This window comes from Geotrypetes seraphini, chromosome 4 (assembly GCF_902459505.1).
Source record: "Geotrypetes seraphini chromosome 4, aGeoSer1.1, whole genome shotgun sequence".
Classification (NCBI taxonomy): domain Eukaryota; kingdom Metazoa; phylum Chordata; class Amphibia; order Gymnophiona; family Dermophiidae; genus Geotrypetes; species Geotrypetes seraphini.
Genome location: NC_047087.1, coordinates 295860469 through 295877147, shown reverse-complemented (window position 1 = coordinate 295877147; position 16679 = coordinate 295860469). Strand labels below are relative to the sequence as shown.

At 42.6% G+C, this 16679-nt stretch overlaps 1 protein-coding gene across 2 annotated transcripts in view; it reads right to left on the bottom strand.

Moving 5' to 3' along the window:
- PDCD11 (programmed cell death 11) overlaps nucleotides 1-16679 on the bottom strand; it is a 173050-nt gene that overhangs the window by 96428 nt on the left and 59943 nt on the right. The window contains exons 16-18 of one of the 2 annotated variants that reach the window (XM_033940617.1): nucleotides 13901-14071; nucleotides 12093-12312; nucleotides 1244-1399 (exon numbers count right to left, since the gene is read on the bottom strand). In XM_033940617.1, the coding sequence (XP_033796508.1) occupies nucleotides 1244-1399; nucleotides 12093-12312; nucleotides 13901-14071 (547 nt within the window). The remainder of the gene's footprint in view (nucleotides 1-1243; nucleotides 1400-12092; nucleotides 12313-13900; nucleotides 14072-16679) is intronic. The other variant, XM_033940618.1, reaches the window with a different exon arrangement.

The following is a 16679-nucleotide window of genomic DNA, read 5'->3' as shown; positions in this document are numbered from 1 at the left end:
GCAGAGAGAGGGGAGACATGATCGAGATGCTCAAATACCTCATGGGCCATACCGAGGTAGAAGAAGATATCTTCTTTTTCAAAGGTCCGACAGCGACAAGAGGACATCCATGGAAAATCAGGGGCGGGAAATTGCATGGCGACACCAGGAAATACTTTTTCACCGAAAGAGTGGTTGATCGCTGGAATAAACTTCCACTTCAGGTGATCAAAGCAAGCAGCGTGCCTGATTTTAAGAAGAAATGGGATCGTCACATGGGATCTCTGCACAGAGTTAAATAGGGGAGGGTCATTAGGGTGGGCAGACTAGAGGTGCCACTGCCCTTATCTGCCGTCTTTTTCTATGTTTCTATGAGGTCCTCAAGGCCCTCACCCAAGATGACTTCCATAGATGCATGGATTCATGGGAAAAACGCTGGGATCGCTGAATATATTCTCGAGGGGATTACTTCGAAAGAGATGGTGGAAACTAGGATTGTCGGTAAGCAATTTTTTTTTTACAACTGAATTCCCTGAACTTTTGGGTAGCACCTCGTATATACTGTACACAAAGTGGGGGAACCTGCTTAATCCAGACTTTGGGTATTAAGAATGATTGTTGGTACAGGCAGAATGCTATTTATGAGTTCTAACAACAAAACAAGAAATGGAGAAGAGTGATCTAGAGGCCAGATGAATGCTTTTAAAACCAGGGTTCAAATCCCACATGCTCTAATGACCCCAGTAAGTCACTTTATCTCCCAGTGCCACTACGATTTTACACTTTGTAAACTGTCCTTGAGCTAAAATTAAAGAGACGGGTCAAAATTTAAAATGTAATCTGCTCACTTGTGAGCAAACACACTCTGCACAGTTTTCTATAAGATTAGTTTCTTCTTTGCCTACTCTTTATAAACCATTGTTCCGGACTTAATAATTACAATTGAAGAAATATTTATACTAAGATCAAAAAAAGATGATAAAATGTTTTCTTTTTCAAGTTTCAAGTTTAATAAAATTTTTGATTAATCGCTTAATCATGTTCCTAAGCAATGAACATTTTTAAAAAATTACAGTATTTGGGGGACAATACAATACTTAACAAAATTTTACATCCAAACAGACCAAATTACATACCTAACAAACAGAGAACACAAGGAGAAAGGAGAGTGAAATACAAATTCCATTAAGAAAAGTAAGACATACTGAGAAAGAGAGAGAGAGAGAGAGAGAGAGAGAGAGAGAAAAACCCAAAGACATCTAACCTGCAAGGTGGTGCTGGCTGGCCGAGACCGACAGTCCCTCGGTGACCTGTGTGCCACTGAAGCAGACTGACCCCTCATCCTTCACTTCCTGCACCGTTAGCTTTACCTTCTGTCCAATCAGCAGCCTAGATAGGTTTAGGCTAACCTCCGAGTCATCTGGTCATAGAAACATAGAAACATAGAAACATAGAAATAGACGGCAGATAAGGGCCACAGCCCATCTAGTCTGCCCACCCTAATGACCCTCCCCTACCTTTCTCTGTGAATAGATCCCATGTGTCTATCCCATTTGGCCTTAAAATCAGGCACGCTGCTGGCCTCAATCACCTGTAGTGGAAGACTGTTCCAGCGATCAACCACTCTTTCAGTGAAAAAGAATTTCCTGGTGTCACCTCGTAGTTTCCCGCCCCTGATTTTCAACGGATGCCCTCTTGTTGTCGTGGGACCCTTGAAAAAGAAGATATCTTCCTCCCCCTCGATGCGGCCCGTAAGATACTTGAACGTCTCGATCATGTCTCCCCTCTCTCTGCGCTCCTCGAGCGAGTATAGCTGTAATTTGTCAAGCCGTTCTTCATATGGAAGATCCTTGAGCCCCGAGACCATCCGGGTGGCCATTCTCTGCACCGACTCCAGTCTCAGCACATCCTTGCGATAATGTGGCCTCCAAAATTGCACACAGTATTCCAGGTGGGGCCTCACCATGGATCTATACAATGGCATAATGACTTCCCTCTTACGGCTGACGAAACCCCTTCGTATGCAACCCATTATTTGTCTTGAGAAAGGGAGCAAGATGGGAAAGAACAAGGTGAGGTGACTCTGCAATTGTGTCACAGAAATGCCATTCCACAAGTCCATCTTCCGAATTTTACTGTACAAATTCTCGCAGGACTCCAAAAGCTCACTCTTTCCCTTAAAACAAGGCAATCATTCTAAGACCTGTTTTAAAATAATGCTGGATGTGTTGCAGGGACATTTGATTGATTTATTTAGACGATTTTCTAGCCCATCCTCCCAGAAGAGCCCAGAACGGGTTATAAGTTTACATACGCAATAGAAGGTTAGCAACAAGGTTACAAATTCACATTTAAGGTTATATACAGAACAACGGGTTAAAAAAGATGAACAGCAGGAGTAAGATAATTCCTATGTACTGCACAGAGGACTGAATACATGTTTTGGGGACTGAGCACAGTAGCATGGCAAACGATAAGGCACTATAAGTATAGCAGCAAGAAATACAATACATTCGATGCATAGGACAATATGAACAACTAGTCTTATAGCCCGTTACATTAACGGGTGCTAGAATATATGTGTGTGTGTCTCTCTTTATTTCTTTTTCTCTCTCTCTCTCCTTAGCCGCATTCTTTCTTTCTGTCTTTCTTTTTCCTTGGCTGTCCATCACCACCCCTTGCCTGCTCCCCCTGTCCATTCTCCCTTCCTTTTACCTCCCCTGTGTCCACCACCACCCCTTCACAGCTCTCCTTATGCAGCAGCAGCCCTTCTCCCTTTGTTTTACCTCCCCCCTGTCCAGCAGTACCTTCCTTCTCCCCCTGTCCAACATTAGGCCTTCGTTCCTTTTTCTTCACCCACCCCTGTCCATCAGTAGGCGTCCCTTCCTTTTTCTCCCCCCCTCCTCCTTCTTATCCCTATGATACAGTTACCTTGCTCTGCCCCTGATCAGAGGTTCCCGACAGCCGCCCAGTTGCACCCATTGGAAAAGTTCCCTCTGCGGCATCCCGCACCCCTCCTGACACGACTCTCGCTGTCTTTCTTTCTGTCTGTCTCTGTCCCTGGCCCCCTTTGTCTGTTTGTCTTTCTGTATATCTCCCTGTACCTGTACCTTGTCTTTCTGTCTCCCTTCCTCCCCCTGTTTGTCTGTCCAAAGCAGCATCCCCTCCCCCTCCATTTCCCTCCCCCCACACCAGTTCCCTGTGCACCAGCCCCTGTGTCTTTCTGTCTCCCTTCCTTCCTCTGTCTGTGTGTCCAAAGCAGCATTCCCTCCCCCTCCATTTCCCTCCCCCCACACCAGTTCCCTGTGCACCTGCCCCTGTGTCTTTCTGTCTCCCTTCCTCCCTCTGTCTGTCTGTCCAAAGCAGCATTCCCTCCCCCCACACCAGTTCCCTGTGCAGCAGCATTATTGTTTCCTCTACCCCCTTTCCCTTCCCACAGTCACGACTACAAACGCGGACCCGAGTCCTTTGCCGCCCCCCCCTTTCCCTTCCCTTCCCGCGGGTCCGACTACACATGGCGATTCAAGCAGCGTGTCCAGCAGTCTTCACACGCTGCTTCGGGTCCTTCTACTGGCCTGATTTACTCTGGCACGTCCGGAGCAAATCAGGGCAGTAGAAGGGCCCGAAGCAGCGTGTGAAGACTGCTGGACACGCTGCTTAAATCGCCAGTCGGGGCCGCGGGAAGGGGGGGGGCGTCAAAGGACTCGGGTGCCGGGCAGCGGAAATCTTCTTCTACTTTGCCTCTCCTCCACCGTCAGGAGTCAGCGCCAGGAGCTTTAACGGCTGGTGGTTCCGCGTTGAAACAATCGCGCGCCTCTTTGAAAACTGTCACGCCACTGGAGCCGGGAGGCGACGGAGAGGGCAGGGGGTGAGCCGCGCATGCGCACTTCCTAGCTACAGCTAACGGAAAACGGACGCACGCTTAGGAAGTGCGCATGCGCTGCTTACCATTTTATTATATTAGATATCCAGCCAATATATTTAGTAATAGTCCAAAATGACCAAATATTTGTAGCTATTTAAGATCCTCAGAGGGCTAAAGAACCCTGTTGGTTTATGCGAATCAAATCACAGAACCCGATCGTCATAGGATCAACAATTTATTTGTTTTTATGAGTTTTATACGTTTTTATAGCTTTTTTTAAACTGTTTTTTAAGTTTAGCAACTTTTTCATATACTTAGTTTAGTATTAGAAGGCCAGTATTTAGGGAGCGCCTCTACGAACATGCACATGTTTCAAGATAACTTTTTGTCAGGCATGTTCATAGAGGCGCTCCCTAAATACTGGCCTTCTAATACTAAGCTAAGTATATGAAAAAGTTGCTAAACTTAAAAAACAGTTTAAAAAAAGCTATAAAAACGTATAAAACTCATAAAAACAAATAAATTGTTGATCCTATGACGATCGGGTTCTGTGATTTGATTCGCATAAACCAACAGGGTTCTTTAGCCCTCTGAGGATCTTAAATAGCTACAAATATTTGGTCATTTTGGACTATTACTAAATATTTTGACTGGATATTGTGTATATTGAAGCTAAAATTAGAGTCCAGTTAATGAATAGCCTTCTGTACTAAAGTTATAGGACAATTTGAAGGCACTCTTGATGGGTACACTAACAATAGCATGAAGGACATTGGTACGCCAACAAACCCGTCCCGGCATTTGCGCCTTATTGCCTTACCTTCGGGGCAAAATTGTAAGTGGAGTTGGGGAGGAGGGTTTGCGGGAATGGTGCGCGTCGGAACCCTCCTGATTGTAGTGGTGGTGGTGGTGGGGGGGGGGGTGTCTCCTCACACATCCCCCGAGAGCGGAAAAGGGAAATTTTGGAGTTTGCGCGAGTTGTAAGTGCACTGTGGGGGGGTGGTTCCCCCCCTCAACTAGAGTGGGAGTGTATTTCTCCCCACCACACCCCCCCCCCCCCCTCAGAGCACAAAGTGGAATGGTCATAGTGGCTTCAGGCAGCGGTGTGCATTTGTCCTGCCCGCAAATGTTGGAGCGTGATTGTGGGTGTGCCAATGTTTGGCGCGCTTTTGACGGGTCACCCTCTTGATATAGGTGCATGAAGCAGGGAGACAAGATCTCGTTTAGTTTAGATCAGAGTCCGCACATAGAGACTTAGTTACAGCTACAAGTCAAGTGGAGGACACACTCAGTGAGCCAGTACAACTTTGCTGGGGTAGAAATAGAGGTTTGGGGGTGACTTTAAGAGAGTCAGGTAAAAAGGTGGGTTTTTAATAATAATAACTATTTTTTCTATACCGCCATAATCTTGCGACTTCTAGGAGGTTTACAGTGAAAGAGAGCTGTACAATCAGCAAATTACAAGGTGAGAACAGGTAGGAAGTCACTGAGTAATCAGTGTTTACAGGTTACAAATAGGTTACAGTATAATCTTAAGCATTTTACATCAAAGGGGCTGGATGGTCAGCGAGTTACAGAATACAGGTGGTGAGGAAGACATTGAATAGTCAAGAGAAGAACAGAATACATTTGTGAAGAAGTGTAGTATCAGCATAAAGAGAAAGGTTTTAGGATGGGGGGGGGGTTATTTGGCTGAAGTTTAGTAAACCTGTTAGTGATCTGACGGCTGGCGGGACTGTGTTCCATAATTTGGGTAGGAAGTGTGAGTAGGAGTGTTTGTGGGCATTTTTCAGAAGGAGGGTTTGTGCCGGTGGAGTGGACGATCTTCTCTCGGCTTGCCCATTGCTATTTGTCAGATTTCTCTGATCGACCATGAGAGCACAAAACGCTTTTCTGTGCCAGCCACAGAGTTCTATAGAGAGCATTACGTGTAGAATGATTGGTAGGATGGTGGAAGGAAGGGTATGAGAGTGTGGGGTAATGATATGATAGGGGAGGCAGGTGGGGTTTAGGGTGCATGGGGGGGAGGGAGTATAACAACAATATGCATTACTGGAGACAAGGACAAACCTTGTCATAGCTAGGCAATTCTTTGCTGGTCTTATTACAAATAACTCTGATTGTGGCAATGGGCAATGATGGTGATTATAATTTTAAGGTTCTGGTAAATATGTTTGTTTTATTTCTGTCCTCAGTGCTAAATTGTACCGATCCTTTTGTTAGAATGACACAACTCTTGTCTCTTTGTGCTGTTTTCAATAAAAATATTTGAAAAAAACCCTACTCCAGTCCATCCTAATCTGCCACATATGGGACACATGGCATGGCTTCATTTCCCCACTGCTGGCACTGCTATTTAAGCACCACTCCTGTGCATCATAAACAAAGTTATAGCTGTTGATCTGTCAAGTTTTGTTTTATAAGAACTGCCATACTGGGACAGACCGAAGGTCCATCAAGCCCAATATCCTGTTTCCAACAGTGGCCAACCCAGGTCCCAAGTACCAGGCAGAAACCCAAAGAACACCAACATTCTAGAGCTGAGACTGTGATGTCATAATGCCTCATTCCACCAATGCCTAAGAGCTAACCTCATCAGTGATGCCACAAAGGCTTGATTATCCTATACTTGGTTCACATAAGAAACTAAACTAAACTAAACCTTAGGTTTGTATACCGCGCCATCTCCGCAAGCGCAGAGCTCGGCACGATTTACAGAGATTAAGAGGAAAGGAACTACAATAAGGGACAAAGGAGAGGGACTAAGAGGAAAGAGAGGGACAGAATACTGGAGAATGGGAGGTGATTAGATTTTTGCAAAGAGCCAAGTTTTCCAGTTTAAGTTTTTTATTGAATTTTTTTTCCATTTAACAAGTGTCATAAATTTTCATACAATTATCTTAACAATACACTTGATATTTTTATAATATATTTTATATATAACATTTCTTGTCTTATTTTTCTTATGGTTTTATATATCATATAATTGTAATTATTTTTTTTATAAAGTTATACAATATATATATTGTAATGATTTTATCAATTATTATTTAAATATGAACCTTTTCCCCCTCCCTTTATCATACATTATAAATAAAATATTATAATAGATGATATTCTTACATGAGCCAAGTTTTCAAGTGTTTGCGGAAGGATTGGAAGAAGCTTGAGTTTCTGAGTGGGGATGAGAGGTTGTTCCAGAGTTCTGTGGTTCTAAAGGGGAGAGATGTTCCAAGTTTTCCTGCGCGGGATATACCTTTTATAGAGGGGAATGATAGTTTCAGTTTTTGGGAGGGTCTGGTGGAGTGTGGTTTTGAGGAATTCCAAAAGAGTGGGATAACGGGAGGAAGGACGCCATGTAGGATCTTGAAGGCTAAGCAGGCACATTTAAAGAGGACTCTGGAGTATACTGGGAGCCAGTGAAGCTTGGAGAGGAGTGGGGAGACATGATCGAACTTGCCTTTTGCGAAAATGAGCTTAGCCGCGGCGTTCTGAATTAGCTGAAGTCTATGGAGGTTTTTCTTAGTTAGGCTTATATAGATGGAATTGCAATAATCCAGTCTAGAGAGGATAGTAGATTGAACAAGGACGGTAAAGTGAGAATGATGAAAGCAGGATCTCACCTTCCTCAACATATGAAGGCAAAAGAAGCATTTTTTTATCAAAGAGTTGAGGTGATCATTGAAGGAGAGAGAGGAGTCTATGACGATGCCTAGGACTTTGCTTGAAAACTCGAGCTGAAGAGTGGGTCCAGAAGGTAATGGGATGGAGGTGGGTAAATGATCTAATGTTGGGCCGAGCCAAAGTAGTTTTGTTTTGGACTCATTCAGTTTCATTTGTACAGACTGGGCCCAGGATTGGAGATTTGTAAGAACATAAGAGCTGCCATACTAGGACAGACAGAAGGTCCATCAAGCCCAGTATCCTATTTCCAACAATGGCCAACCCAGGTCACAAGTACCTAGCTAGATCTCAAGTGGTAAAACACATTCTATGCTGCTTATCCTAGGAACAAGCAGTGGATTTCTCCAAGCCATCTCAATAATGGCTTTTGGACTTCTCTTTTAGGAAATTTTCCAAACCTTTTTAAAACACCGCTAAGCTAACTGATTATACCACATTCTCTGACAACGAATTCCAGAATTTAATTACATGTTGTGTGAAGAAATATTTTCTCCGGTTTGTTTTAAATCTACTACTTATTAGCTTCATCGATACTATCCTCTTTCTATTTAGGGATCCTTTCTGTATATCCTACTATTTTTTAAACTCTTTCACTGTTTTTGCCTCTACCACCTCTACTGGATTCACCACCCTCTACATGAAAAATAATTCCTAATGTTACCCCTAAGTCTACCATCCTGCAACCTCAAACTATGTCCTCTAGTCTTACTGCTTCTCCATCATCAAACCCACAGTCTCCTGAGAAGAAACTGAGGTGCTAGAAACTTCCATTCTTGGCAGCTTGGCTCTGATCATGTCCCTGGACACTGCAGGTGCGCAAATGAAATACCCCAGCGCTCCCCTGCAGCAGAAGCCACAATGGCCATTGCTGCTCTGGCACTGCCACACTAGAAGAAACATTTAGCACCCTATGAAAGTGCTCCCATTGGCTTCCATCGCCATAGATGTTGCGACTGTGTGGTTTTCTGACTGGGCCTCTTCCACTGTGCTACTACCCCCATTCACACTGCTTTCAATGCCAGTTTTGCTTGTGCAATGGTCCAGAGCCGAGCCTCTCCCTTGCATCATTTTTAGTATAATCAAGACCCAAGGATAGAAAGGCAAAATAAAGTGTGCCATATCAACTCATCTTTAGCCAAGAATTTGCTACGAGTCCCTCCCCCGCTTGTCAGTAGAGTTTGATTTGTTATAGAAAATTCTTCTCTCCTTAATTTCACCATGTAGACTTTTTCTTTATTCTCAACAGGAGTATGGTGAGAATTGATAACAAAAAAACGGAAGTCCCCTTAGGTTTGGCAGGTAAAGGGAGGGGAACCTGGAGTGCAGCTGCCCCTGGCAAGATCCTAAACACTTCTCTGACCACTCCAGCTAAACAGGGTGATCAGTTCTCTAACTGGGCCCAGGAACTACCATACCAGACTAGTCTTCAGCTGTACAGAATGCCTGTCATCATCTGCTGGAGATAGAGAATACTGAACAGCAAGTGGTTACACAGTGTTTTTTAAGTCTCTGCCTGCATCCGCGGACTGAGGGACATAATATATTCATTGTAGATTAGTCTGGTTTACTGAAGACATGAACAACAGACAAAAGTAAGGTTTTGGATTTGCATCTCCTTTGTAAAGCCAAGATCAACATCAGAACTGTTTAGCATCCCAAGCAACTAGCTTCTTGTTCAGTGGCTCTTCACTCAGTCCTCAGGACACACCCAGCTAGACAGGTTTTCAAAATATCCAAAATAAATATATAGGAAATAAATTTATACATACTGAAAAGAGGATACAGAGGGTACATGATCAAAACATTCAAGATAATGAAGGGAATAGATTTAGTAGATAAAGACAGGTTGTTCACACTCTTCAAGGAAGGGAGAATGAGAGGGCACTCTCTAAAGTTAAAAGGGGATAGATTCCGTACAAACGCAAGGAAGTTCTTCTTCACCCAGAGAGTGGTAGAAAATTGGAACGCTCTTCCAGAGGCAGTTATAGGGGAAACACCTTCCAGGGATTCAAGACAAAGTTAGACAAGTTCCTGCTGAACCAAATCGTACATAGGTAAGGCTAGACTCAGTTAGGGCACTGGTCTTTGACCTAAGGGCCGCCACGTGAGCAGACTGCTGGGCACGATGGACCACTGATCTGACTCAGCAGCGGCAATTTTTATGCAGCCACTACAAAAATCTAATCTCATGCATAGTCACTGTTGAAATTCTGAAAACCACTGCTTTGGTCTACAAGTTTTGGCATAAACAACTGGACCAACAGAGGGAAATTTGAGATATTCCAAAGCAAATTAACAAACAGAGAGGAAACGTGGGAACAATAATACACAAACGCTGATATAATCTTATGAATTCAATATAAAATAGAACCTCTAATTTAAGAGAAAAAAGATTCCACCTTATACAATTATATATATTTTTTGTAAAATCTATTCTATCTAAAAACTGCAACCTTCAGAACATAATAATTCCCTACTACCGCTTAAGCATGAGGGAGCCAGTCACAAAGCATAAATACCACATACCAGCATAACATAAAATTTACTGCACAGGTGAAGCAAAAAGAAAAAAAAAAAGTAACCCACTAGATTGTTTTATAGAAACATGACAGCAGATAAATGCCAAATGGCCCATCTAGAGCATCCACTATCTCCTTCTCTCCCTACGAGATCCCATGTGTCTGTCACACATTTTCTTGAATTCAGACACAGTCTTTTATCTCCACCACATCTACCGGGAGACTATGTTATGCATCTGCCGTCCTTTCTGTAAAAAAGTATTTCCTTAGGGTACTTCTGAGTCTATCACCTCTTAACCTCAATCTATGCTCTCACGCTGGAGTTTCCTTTCAAATGAGAGAGACTTGCCATATGTCACATTGATGTAGTCTTCTGTCTGGAGAGTAATGTTGGAGGCCATCCACAGCCTCAAACAATTGCTAACATCAAGGAAACGCTGTAGATGATCTGGAACAGCCTCCCACAAGGCTGCTGGACAAGACTTTTAAAAACTTCCCAAAGTGAATGAAGGCCTGTGTTAAAGCTGAGGGTGAACACTTTGGGCCAGATTCTATATAGGATGCCTAAGTCTGGAATCCCTCCCTTGCCTCCAGTTCTATGTGAGAAACCCAATGAGCTGGAGAAACCCATGATAATTTTCTCCAAAATACCTTCTACTTTCTGTGCAAATTTTGTAATGCATGAAACTTGACCCTATTTAGGAGTGTACTAATCAAAATAAGCCTTCCCAGAATTCTTAGCTTACAAAGCAATGTAGTGCAACAGGAATGAAAAGACAGAAATGCACGCCCAGTCCTAGTTGCAAATCTTCATTATGTATAAAACAGGGATCTCAAAGTCCCTCCTTGAGGGCCGCAATCCAGTCGGGTTTTCAGGATTTCCCCAATGAATATGCATTGAAAGCAGTGCATGCACTTAGATCTCATGCATATTCATTGGGGAAATCCTGAAAACCCGACTGGATTGCGGCCCTTGAGGAGGGACTTTGAGACCCCTGGTATAAAACATAGATTATCTGCAGCTAGGCTTACCTACTAGAATTCATGACCTCTTAACATTTGTTTAGAAGGTAATATACTTGCCTTTTGTTAAAAGTAGATTTTTTTCAGATATTTTCTGTTGATTTTATTTATTTATTTGGATTTATGTTGACTATTTGTTCTTTTTTTGTTGTTGTTGTTTGGTTTTTATAAGTTTTTCTAGTCATGTTTAGCCTGTTTTTTGATGTATTTCATGTGTTTCTCTGTTTTGCATATTACATTACATTACATTAGGGACTTCTATTCCGCCTATACCTTGCAGTTCAAGGCGAATTACAAAAGAGCTAACTGGACATTTCCAGTGAAGTTACAACAGTTTTGGGGTTTTTTTTTTTGGTTACAAGGGAGGAGAGGTACCTGGATTAATTCCGGAAGAACTTGCAAATTGGATATTAAATTGGCTGTATGTTACTGTGTGATATAACAAATAGATTACAGTTAGAGTACAAATAAGTTTACGTTACATTTCAGGGATCTGAATACTTGGTTGGTGTTTTGGGGAGGAAGAGATTAGAATTGCATATTAGAATTTTGATGTATTTTTAAATAAATTCAGCTTAAAAGTATTTGTTAATGCTTTAAACTATATTTAAGTTGGGTCTATTAATAATTATAGGTTAATGTGCTGTAGCCAGCTTCATTACTCAAATAAGGGGGAAGAGTGTGGTGCAGTGGTTAAAGCTACAAGCTCAGCACCCTGAGATTGTGGTTGCTCCTTGTGACCCTGGGCAAGTCACTTAATCCCCCCATTACTCCAGGTAAATTAGACAGATTCTGAGTCTGCCAAGGACAGACAGGGAAAAATCCTCGAGTACCTGAATAAATTCATGTAAACCGTTCTGAGCTCCCCTGGGAGAACGGTATAGAAAATCGAATAAATAAATAAATAAAAGCAAAAAAAAAAAAGATGGAGAGGCAATCATTTCCACATTTGCTCAGGGGCACCAGTGAATCGATAACTACAGAAGAAACTGCATTCGTCTAAAAATGCTTAGTGGACTTACCTCTGTTGCCCATGATTGTCCTAATGAACTGCAGCTCCTGGAAGCACTGCTCGAGTAGGGAGAAGCTCTCAGTACAGCGGTCCTCTGACGCACACTCCGACATCGTCAGGCTTAACAGCATACGTTTCTTCTCCTCATCAATATTGGTTACCTTTGCAACCACACTCTGCCCCACTACAAAATGTTCACTGGGATCAGTCACAAATTTATCACTCATAGCCTAGAATTTAAAACAAAGTCACACTTTAATAAATCATACACACTTTTTGTGTCAGGATAAGCAGTTAAGGTAAGGCCAACTTCTTGGCTACATGGCCTCAGAAAAATACATGGGTTCAAATAATCTTTCATTTCCCTCAAGTAAACTAGCCAAACAGGTCAGCACCATAAGGGGAAGGTGTAGCTTCTTCTAAACTTCCCTCAAGGGCATTTATGAAAAGTAGTTTAACACATTCAAATAGATAAACTAAGCTAAACGCCCTTTATTGTGGAATTTTTTGCCGGGGGATTTAAGGGAGAAGCAATCTTTGGTCCATTTTAGGAAATGGTTGAAAGCTTATTTTTTTAAATCAGGAATTTGGAGTCTCTTTGCCAAAGGTTTAATGCAATGGAGACTAGAAATACTGCGGAGCACAAATTATATGGACTGTTATAATTTTTATTGGTTTTAAACAAAAAAAAGGAGTCTATGGGGGTTGTCTTTGGTGGGGCTGTTTTATTGCTAGAGTATCTTTCTTGGTTTTTTTTTTTGTGTTTTAATTGCACACTGCTGTATTTGCACTGGTGATTAGGTAGTTGCACTGGTGACTAGTAAACCTGGTAATTACCATACAAACGTACCCTAAAGCGAGGGCTCGAGCGGTGGAGGTTGGGCCTAGTGGTTAAAGCAACTGCCTCAGCACCCTGAGGTTGTGAGTTCAAGTCCCACTGCTGCTCCTTGTGACTCTGGGAACGACACTTAACACTTCTTTGCCTCAAGTACAAAAAAAAAAAAAAGTACCTGCCTAAAATATGTAAACCACTTTGATTGTAACGCCAGAGAAAAAGCAAGCCCCATTACCCCTTTACTCTTTGACATCAGTTCTGTATTCTCCACCACTATTCTCCCTATGGCTTTTTATAAAGTGGTTTTTTCCCCCCCTTTTTTATTACAAAATAACACAGCCCTATGGACTAGAAGCAAGAGTATTATTCAAATTTTCTAGTATCTGCTTTAAGTTGATATCAGGATAGTCTCCAATTTATCTTTCCCCTCACTTTGAGTTATATAGGCCACTGAGGGAAACTAGAAGTTCTCATTTATTTGCCTATCCCAAGGCAAAGGGTTGTTGATATAAGACTTTCTTAGACAGGACCTTAGCGTTTCAAGCCGGTAAACTGCAATTTTGGCTAGGTGAAAATATCCATAAAGCCACATCTTACTGTTCTTTTCGAAAATTAGTCAAGTCCTCTCTGTTTGACAAATTTATTACTTAACTTAGGAGAGTTTAAGATTGTAACTAATTTCGCTGACTGGCCAGTTCCTCTTAGTGTAAAAGCCTAGAACTTCCAGTAATGGCAGTATAAAAAAATAACGTTATTATCATCAAATAACCTTCTTTACCAGGATTGAATATGGAGTTTAAATGCTGGCCCGGTAAATTTAACCTATATATATATGTGTCCTTCCATAGGCAGTCTAACTATCAAACCCATATTAAGATATGATGGGTCAATCTACTTTGTTGACAATCCTACATCTTGCTACCAAGAAAGTGAACCACAAATGATAGGTTGGAAAAGGGGAAAAGCTAAGCTCTTTGACTTACAGATTTAGGTGCCAGCCCAAACAGGCCATAGGGAAACTCCACAAACACTCCGTAAGACATTATGTTCTTTACAAAACCGTTCAATATCATTCCTAGATGGACTTCAGAGAAGTTCTTCACCACCAGCCCCTCCTCCACAGCAGAGATTACAGAAGGCTTTCTACACATGGTCTGAACAGCAAATCAAGGAACCACTCCAGAAAACAGATATACAGGAAGAATTACCAAACATTTCACATTTTATACTCCATTGATATCTGTATTGTAACACCAAGCCCAAGGGTATATAGGTGTAAGATTTAGACATATTTGAAAACACCTGTACAAACAGATAATAGTAGGAATTCTTGACTTGGCCTACCCTTTTGCTTCCTTAAAATCAGCTTATAAATAAATTATATCTTAGCTTACTATAAATAGAAAATATTTATTTTTTTATGTATTACCCTACTGAATAATTATATAATATAAAAACTGATTAAAAACAGGTGAAATACAACAAATGACTATTACAGCTGCTTTATCCAATTAATACTATATTTCCCCATATATAGGCTGCCCTCACGTATAGGCCGCAGCAAACAGCTTTTTTATATTTTAAAATCGGTAGATAAGACGTCAGAGAAAGGGCGGGACCGCCGGAAGAGGAAGCAGCGTAGACGCAGGGCTAAGAGAAGGGGCAGGACCACCGGCAGAGGAAGCAGCAGGACGACGGTAGGAAACGTCTACATGATGGGGGGGTGGGGAGGCTGTGGGGGTGCGAGTGGTCCTTCGGGGTGGGGGTGCAGGTGCATGTTCCAGCATGAGCGGTCCTTCGGGGTGCGGGTGCAAGCGGTCCTGCGGGGGGGGGGGGGGGGAATCGGACGTCGGGGGGAGGGGGGGCATCAGGCTTTCAGGGTGGGGACAGGACTTCAAGGGGGAGAGGAGAGTCGGGCCGGGCTAAAGGAGAGTGGGCTGGCCAGAGGAGAGTCGGGGCAGCATGCGCGATATACAGGTGTGCACGGTATATAAAAATTTATTTACATAAATTACAGTTCCCCGCGCGTTATATCCGTGTGCGCGTTTTACACGGGTGCGCGGTATATGAGTGAAAATACGGTAATTGGTATGAGCATATTACCCCTGCCTTGATATATTTGCATTGGATTCCCATGGATTTTAGAATTAGATATAAAATTTTTTATCTGTTTTTTAAGTTATGTCATAGCAAGTGTCAGCCATTCTCAGCTCAAAATTACATATATATACCAGCTGCCTTTAGCATTAAGATCAAACAATCAAATGCTGCCAAAGTTCCCTTGCAGCAGGTGATCTTCTTAGACCAATACCATGCTTCAATTTTTTTTTTAATATCCTTGGTCCACAATTATGGAACTCTTTGCCTTGGAGATTGAGAGAGATGCAAAGTGTGACTCGTTTTAAAAAGGAACTTATGACTCTACTCTTTCAACAGGTTTTTGGTGTACACTTTGGTAAAAAAAAAAAATCTTTGCTGGGAAGACATGAGGAAGTTTCAGTTTTCATTTTGTGATTTTTTTTTTAGTATGTTGAAATTGTGTAAACATCCAAGAACTCGGTGATTGAGTAGTATAAATATTTTTAAATAAATAAAATAAAACTACTATCAGTTTACTGTGAAGAAGTCCACTAGATCAGAAACAAATGGGTGTGATTGCAGGCGCTCCTTCGGCTTCCTGAATCCTAGGGATCTGACTCAAGGGCTCCAAGGCAAGGTAACCTTATTCGCTGATGACGCCAAACTATGCAATGTAGTAAACGGCTATAATCTTCAGGATGCTATGGAGCAAGACCTGCGTACTTTAGAAAGTTGGTCCTTGATCTGGCAGCTGGGCTTCAACGCCAAGAAATGTAAGGTCATGCATCTCGGCAACGGAAATCCTTGCAGAACTTACACCCTGAATGGAGAAACTTTAACTAGGACTACGGCAGAACGAGACTTAGGAGTAATCATCAGTGCTGACATGAAAGCAGCCACTCAAGTGGAGAAGGCTTCATCTAAAGCACGGCAAATGATAGGCTGTATCAAGAGAAGCTTCGTCAACAGGAAACCTGAAGTCATGATGCCACTGTACAGAGCAATGGTGAGACCGCATCTGGAATACTGTGTTCAATTCTGGAGGCCACATTACCGTAAGGATGTGCTCAGAGTTGAATCGGTTCAGCGAATGGCCACCAGGATGGTCTCGGGGCTAAAGGGTCTCCCGTACGAAGAAAGACTGAGCAAATTGCAGCTCTACACTCTCGAGGAGCGTAGGGAGAGGGGAGACATGATTGAGACATTTAAGTACATCACGGGACGGGTAGAGGTGGAAGATGATATCTTTCTTCTCAGGGGACCCTCGACCACAAGAGGACATCCGCTCAAGCTCAGGGGAGGGAAGTTTCGTGGAGACACCAGGAAATACTTCTTCACGGAGAGAGTGATTGAGCATTGGAATGAGCTTCCAGTGCAGGTGGTCGAGGCACGCAGCATCTCAGACTTCAAGAACAAATGGGATACCTATGTGGGATCCCTACGAGGTCATGCCAAGGGTTAGGGTCACTAGGACTGAATGAGCGGGTCAGTAGAGTGACAGTATAATTACAATTATTCTTTAGGGGGTCAGTAGATTTAAGAGGGTGGGTAAATAGTGTGGGCAGACTTGATGGGCTATGGCCCTTATCTGCCGTCATCTTTCTATGTTTCTATGTTTCCTGAAAGGCCTTCAGAAGCTCCCTTCTGTTTAATGTCAAACTGAAATCCGTGGCACAGACCTGG